Source organism: Aptenodytes forsteri, unplaced genomic scaffold (assembly GCF_000699145.1).
Source record: "Aptenodytes forsteri isolate BGI_AS27 unplaced genomic scaffold, ASM69914v1 Scaffold51, whole genome shotgun sequence".
NCBI classification, from domain to species: domain Eukaryota; kingdom Metazoa; phylum Chordata; class Aves; order Sphenisciformes; family Spheniscidae; genus Aptenodytes; species Aptenodytes forsteri.
This window is the reverse complement of record NW_008795495.1, coordinates 4712234-4719426: the sequence shown is the minus strand read 5'-3', so window position 1 is coordinate 4719426 and position 7193 is coordinate 4712234. Positions and strand designations below refer to the sequence as shown.

The 7193-nt window shown below is 37.6% G+C and overlaps 1 protein-coding gene across 1 annotated transcript in view; it reads left to right on the top strand.

The window, feature by feature from the left end:
- Nucleotides 1-6798, top strand: part of MYCBP2 (MYC binding protein 2, E3 ubiquitin protein ligase) — a gene marked incomplete at its 5' end in the record, with an annotated part of 194066 nt that extends 187268 nt beyond the window's left edge. Inside the window, 6 exons of the mRNA XM_009281730.1 lie at nt 717-905; nt 1389-1496; nt 2524-2733; nt 4460-4567; nt 4773-4938; nt 5994-6798. Of these exons, the coding sequence (XP_009280005.1) occupies nt 717-905; nt 1389-1496; nt 2524-2733; nt 4460-4567; nt 4773-4938; nt 5994-6109 (897 nt within the window). The remainder of the gene's footprint in view (nt 1-716; nt 906-1388; nt 1497-2523; nt 2734-4459; nt 4568-4772; nt 4939-5993) is intronic.
- Between the last annotated feature and the right edge of the window lie 395 nt (nt 6799-7193).

Here is a 7193-nt window from a genome sequence, read left to right as displayed (position 1 = left end):
CCCCAGCTTTATATGCTGAGCATGACGTCATATGGTGTGGGATATCCCTTTGGTCAGCTGGGGTCAGCTGTCCTGGCTGTGTCCCCTCCCAACTTCTTGTGCACCCCCAGCCTACTCGCTGGTGGGGTGGGGTGAGAAGCAGAAAAGGCCTTGACTCTGTGTAAGCACTGCTCAGCAGTAACGAAAACGTCCCTGTATTGTCACCACAGTTCCCAGCACAAATCCAAAACATAGCCCCATACTAGCTGCTATGAAGACAATTAACTCTACCCCAGCCAAAACCAGCACATGCTGATTAATGATTAGCTCATGTGTTCTTAAGAGTGGGTCACTTCATACCTTTCCTAAAAGACCAAAATCTGCAGGTATCTTAAAGGCTGTTAATACAGGGCAAGCAGTGTTTATGCAGGAGGCAGTTAATATACAAAATACACACGGAGGATTAAAGAATATTTCTCTATTAAAATTAAATATTAAAATTTAAAAACTATGGTTTCATTATGCCATTGCTGTTCAGGAGTAACGTAAGTAAACGAAGATACCAGTTTTACTTCAAGTACACAAAATGTGAAGTTTTGCCCAAGTACCTGTAGACAACACGAATCATGATTCGTTCGTCTTAGTTTATTGCATGCGCCAGCAATCCTTCAAAAAGCGACACTATATCAAACCATTCAGTGGAGAAGAAAAAAAGAGTAATTATTTACTTTTAATAGGATTATGCTAAAATTGCCTGCAGCAAGACACACCCCTGTGGTCATCCATGTGGAGGCGTTAAGAACGAAGAGCACTGTCTGCCATGCTTGCATGGCTGTGATAAGAACGCTACAACTCTTAAACAAGATGCTGATGACATGTGCATGATCTGCTTTACTGAAGCACTTTCAGCAGCACCAGCTATCCAGGTTTATCTTTTTGTTTCCCCCTTTTAAGAGATTAATAGTATGGTTGTAATGTTAAGTGTGGAAGACGTTAAAATATAAAGTCCTTCAAATTATACTCTTAAAGATTTCAAAACAGACACCGTAACAATACGTAAGTTACTTAAAAAGCTCTCTTATTGTCTGGCATTACTGCTATTTCAAGAAATCAGATTGTATCAATTTAGTTTGCTGTGTCTGCTTTATTGAAAAACAACTGAGGTAACCAATGGATATACTCCATATATATTTCATATATCCACTGGTGGTTTGGGAGTGGAAAGGTTGTGATTTTAATGTTCGCTTCATGTTCTTTCTCTTCGTTAAGAAGAAAATAGAGGTCTTCTAGGATTTGAAATAAATTAATTTTTGGAATTGATATATATCGCCACTTAAAAGCAAATAACTACTTCTGGTTTAGCGGTCAGTGTAACTTCAGTGTTCACTTACATCTGTTCTTTTCTAAAGCTGGACTGCAGCCACGTTTTCCATTTGCAATGCTGTCAACGAGTACTAGAAAACAGATGGCTTGGGCCGAGGATAACTTTTGGGTTTATGTCCTGTCCTATTTGCAAGGTAAATGAGCTATGTGTTTACTGCCTAGGTCAAACAAGTTACCTAATACCATCTTTGTTTTCCTTTTTTTTTATAATATATTGCTTGTTACAATATAAATTAGTTTTACATCACTTGTTTCCTTAATTTCTCATGTCACTAGAGAAGGGGTATCATTGATGTGTCTTTTTACCTTCCCCTACTGTTCCCTGAAGTAAGGGTCCTCTTAAAAAGAAAGCATAATGCAGACGTTATCTTAATGCTGTTTTATTCTTAGCACCATCGGCTTGTAAATCCCCCATATTTGGGGACAGCAGGGAGGGGAAGAAGTAATCTTAATGCACGTTATCTGACGCAGGAAACTTGGCTTCTCTATTTTACTAACCCCTTTTAAAGCTGCTCTGCTTTTCAGCATGAGGACAGAGCTGAAGAATATCTGTACTTAGTTCAGCTTAAATTACTAAAAATTCCTCTTGTACTCTACAAAATCATAATTGCTGTAAGCAAAAGCGTATGATAGCTGCTGGGAAGGAGAGCAGCTTGACGCCCCAGGAATATGAATGTTGTGAATGGTCAGCCATTCTGCACGCTGTGTTTCTTCCTTTGTGCTGTGTTTTGGTAATTCATGGCAATAGCTTGTGATCATTAGATGACAAAGAGCTGGCATAGAGGACTGTCAGTCATTATTCCTAATTGCTGAGCGGTAAGTCAAAAAGGAGCAAAATCAGAGAAGACATACAAAAATCAGACTATTCCTATGCTGTGGTGGATATTTCATGTACCCTTTGCCATCCCTCTGTGGTTGCTACAGTCTGTTGTAAGGGCTGATGATTTCATGTAACAAAAGGCCATATAAAAAGCATTCCTGGTTACTATTTTTGCAGCAAATAAAGTATATACTATATCAGCCATTTTTTGAAATGTCCGTTGCCTGAGCTCTTAGGTTTTTATGACATCCGTTACGCTGTTTGTGTTTGACCATAATACAAGTTATCACAGCTGTTGTAATAAAGATGCAAGATATTTTAATCGGGTTTTTTTATTTCAGAACAAAATCAATCATACAGTATTAAAGGATTTGCTTGATCCAATCAAAGAACTCTATGAAGATGTAAGGAGAAAAGCGCTAATGAGATTGGAGTATGAAGGGTTGCACAAGAGTGAGGCCATCACAACACCAGGTGTTAGATTTTATAATGACCCAGCTGGCTATGCTATGAACAGATACGCTTATTATGTTTGCTACAAGTGCAAAAAGGTATGACGATTAGTACTTTCTCAAATTAAATGTATGTTATAGTTTCGAAAGTAATTTCTTAAAGAATGGAACGTGTATTGGAACGAGCAAATTAGATGTACATAGTGTCTTGTCTTGTAAAGCTCAAAAGTATATACAGAGCAGTCCAGAAACTAAAAGCATATTGAGGCGATAGCCGCCTCAGAAGAATGTGCAGGCGATAGATACTGTGTTAGAACACCAGCCATCCCTTTGTGCCACTTCCACCTCATACTTTACGTCAACAGTAAAATAGTATAAACGTAGGTTTCATTCTAACTCTTTGAGATGGAGAGTTCCTCATTAAGATTCCACCTAAATATTACTTTTAACCAAGTCAGAGTTGATTGTAACTGCAGTAAACTGACTTTGGGGCCAAAGTGTTAGAAGAATGAAAAAGGAGTAGAAAGAGGAAACGTGTGGTCTAGCCCGATGGACTCTGGGTCATATACGTACAGTTTTCTTCAGGTAGAGAATACGAAATTTATCCAGAAGACAAAAATCATATACAACCAGCCCCTGGTTTCCCCGCCAGCAGAGAAGAGACAAACTTTATCTCTGGTTAGAGATGCATTAGAGAAATTTTGGATAATCCCTGAACCCCCTCCCATTGCTTCTTTCATCTGAAGCTGAATTTAGCACCCATCTTGATCACATCTTTTTCCTTTTTCCCTTAGGAATGAATGGCGTAAGGCAATTTCATGATAAAATTTTCAAGGGAAACCCCAGTAATTTTTTTGTTAAATGGAAGTGCACAATTTGGAAATGAGAAAGGATTAACGTCCATATGCTAGAGAAGAGCAGTAATGAAACCCTCTAGCTCATTGCTACACAGTTACTCAGTTCACTTTTGTTCCTGCCTCCCACAGTTAAATCAATTTTCACTCCTCATCCTTTAGCAACTTGCCTACTGCCTTTTTTTCCTCCCGTACAAAAATAATTTCTTTTTCCATCTTACTTTCTCCATTTTTTTAGTCCTGTCCCTGTTTTTCATTACGCTTTCTTTCCAGTATTTAATACGCAGTATTTCAGTGTCTCTCTTACGGCCCTCTTTTTCCTTCCCTTGCGTCTCATTATTCCCTTTCATACTGTGTCCGTATGTCTGAAGAGCAATATTCAGCTATTTAATTTCTAACTTCTTTCCTTCCTCCAGCACCTGTTCACCCCAAACTACTACCTAATTCCCTGACATACGTTCCATAGGACTCTCCCTTTTCTTTTTAGTCTGCAGATTTTGGGGGAAGGTGGGCTTCTTGAATTTTTCCTTCCCCATAGTTGCCTTGAGACGACTTTCCCTGTCCTTTTACAATCACTGCAAAAAGGCAAGAATTGCTGAGAGCAAGAATGTTGTGCATTGTCTAATTAGTTAATAATATGGTAACAAAGGAAGCAAGGAAGCTTGCCTTTGGCCTCAGTCCTGTCTGTCTTACGTGCAGTTCACAGAGCATCCAGATACTGTTTCAAAAGCCTTACAGTCACTTGCATAGACCAGAGTACGCTGCACAATTTTTGGTCTTGTTTATCCTGAGATTGAGAGACATTATCTTAGTACCTCAAAAACATGTATCTAGAGTCGGAGCCGAGAGTTACCAGAATAGTAGGGACTACAGTAATGACCCTTATTCATCATTTTCCCCCTACAAATTGAATTTGTTAAAATAATAGCTGTCTCTGGTTTAATGTCCAATCATTCCTATATGGAATTTAGGCATATTTTGGTGGCGAAGCTCGTTGTGACGCTGAGGCTGGACAAGGAGATGACTATGACCCGAGAGAGCTTATTTGTGGTGCATGCTCTGATGTTTCAAGGGCTCAGGTAAGTAAAGAACTTGTATTCATGTTTTTATTTTGTTCTGAAGCTCTGAGTACCTGAGCTGTACAATAATTCACAGTAATTTGTAATTATATGTATTGTATAATACTGTATAATATTAATATATACTAAGGAATGTAGAAATGTGGTGTTCGGATTGTTACAGCATGGCTACTTCATTTACCGGTGTCTGTTTTCTCTTGTTTAGATGTGTCCCAAACACGGTACAGATTTCTTAGAATACAAATGCCGCTACTGCTGTTCAGTTGCTGTTTTTTTCTGTTTTGGGACAACGCATTTTTGCAATGCTTGCCATGATGATTTCCAAAGAATGACAAGCATCCCTAAAGAAGAACTCCCACACTGTCCTGCAGGTAGTATTTTTATAAAGCAAATTTACCGCACCGAAGTCTGAGATTAGTAATCAGTTCTAACTGATGTTCTTATCTTTACTCACTCGTGATTTTTAGGAAAACCACAGGGTCAGTCATACAAATTTTAAATTCAGTATCTTGAATAATATTAGAATGGGTTTGTTCTATGCATGCTTTTGATTTTTCACTTTTCTGGCAATGATACAGGCAATGTCATCACACTGATCCTTTAAACGTTAGATTCTTCGGTACAGAAAGGCATTTTGGTTTACCTACACCAATTCAGAGTCCAGATGTGACATGATGTGTTACGATTATATTGAAAAAATGAACGCGCTACTATTAAATGATATATCTGTACTTAGGTACCTGTCATGTGCAAACTGTTGGCAATGCCTTCGTTTCTAACTTCATGTGCCATTGATTTGATCTCAATAAAACATGTTATTTTGCTGTTGAAAAAAAGTAAGATCTTTTTAAGATACTTACATGAAAAAAATAAAAAAAAAAAAAGACAATTCCTGATATAACTTTAGAATTATTTTCTACTGCAGTGTAACTCTTGTTCATATTTATTGATTTTGCTTTTAGATTGTGCTAATTTCTTCCACAGTATTAATGAGATGAAACTTATTTTGTGATTCTCCCTATAAGCTTTTTGCCTTTTTTACTTTGAACTTGATTTATTTTAAATTACAAAGCAGTTTGATTTCCCCCCCACACCCCCTTCAAATACCAATCCAACATTCGACTTAACTGTTTTAAGGAGCTAACAGTTTTTGATCATGTTTTGTCAGATCTAATGGAATGGCATTTTTTCTCTTGGCCTATTAAGCCTCTAGACTTCTTGCTTGAATTTGACCGTGTGAAAGCGCCTTCCCCCATCTGCTGTTTCTTAAGCCTTCGGTTTTGATGCCTTATAAGTTCATATTATAAACATATTACCTTCACTTAGCATGTGTTTTGAGGAAGTTCAGTATGTGTTTGTTTACATCGAGTCTGCAAGCATTAATCTTCTCTTTTCTTTTCCCCTCACCCTTAAATTCATTGTATAGGTCCCAAAGGCAAACAACTTGAAGGAACAGAATGTCCACTTCATGTTGTCCACCCACCCACTGGTGAAGAATTTGCTCTGGGTTGTGGGGTTTGCAGAAATGCTCACACTTTTTAGACTAGCTTTTTTTTTTTTTACCAGAGCAAAACAGGTGTCCTCATCCCTCAAGTGTCCCGAAAATAAAGTCCAGCTGGGATGAGGACGGGACCATTTCATAACCCAGGTAAAAGGAACAATTTACAGTGCAAGAAGGATGCCAAATACCATGTACATAATTCTTGCTGTGAGATATTGACATTTTTTGAACCGAGACATCAAAACTTGTGAGGTGTTTGCATGTGGCCATTACAGTCATCGGCTAGGAAACATTGGACATTTACAAATAAATAATTGCTATTAAAGGATCTGTGTGTCTGTGGACTATGAATGATGCTGGCTTTCAGGAGAAAGAAAAAAAATATTGATTATTGTATACTGACTTTTTGTAATCTTGTACAATTGTAACGCATCACAAGTGGGGATGGGAAAGAGGAATATTCTGGTTTATTTCCTAGACTGTTATAAAAAATAAAATTGTGTTAGGAAGGCATAAATGTAACAAGTATCACGCTGTATATAAAGGTATCAATGTTTGTCCTGTATAAGAATTATTAAATTACAACAGCAGTTTCATTTAAACTTCTGGGTTATGTTTGAGCCTGAAATTTTAATGAAGTGCAATACTGAGTGTGCCTCATATCTTGCAGCTGTAAACATAATGGAATGTACATGTCAATAAAGCCACTGTACATTTTTATACAGTGAAAGTCTAATGAATGTGTAAGCCTCCATTTCCGAAATGTTTTTGAAAACGGGGGGCAGGAGGGGGGTGGGTCTTGATTATTTCAGCAGGTTCTTTCAAAAAGTAGGGAAGTTTATTGGGTAAACTGGCAGTTATGGAAGTACGTAAGACATAAAGAGCGCTGCTCAAATCTTTAAAAGAAAAGCTGGATAAATGTACTAGCATTCATATGAAGTATTGTATTTCCATTTAAATTTCCAACAATGTTTTAAAACACAAAAGATGACTCTGTTTTAAATTATTTTTATCAGTTATTAAGACTCTTCAGTCAAAAGTCACCCCTGCTTCTAGGACAAATAGCCTTTTGCCATGAATCCCAAAATGTTCATTTAATAAGGGTCCCAAGTCCTCTGCTCTTCT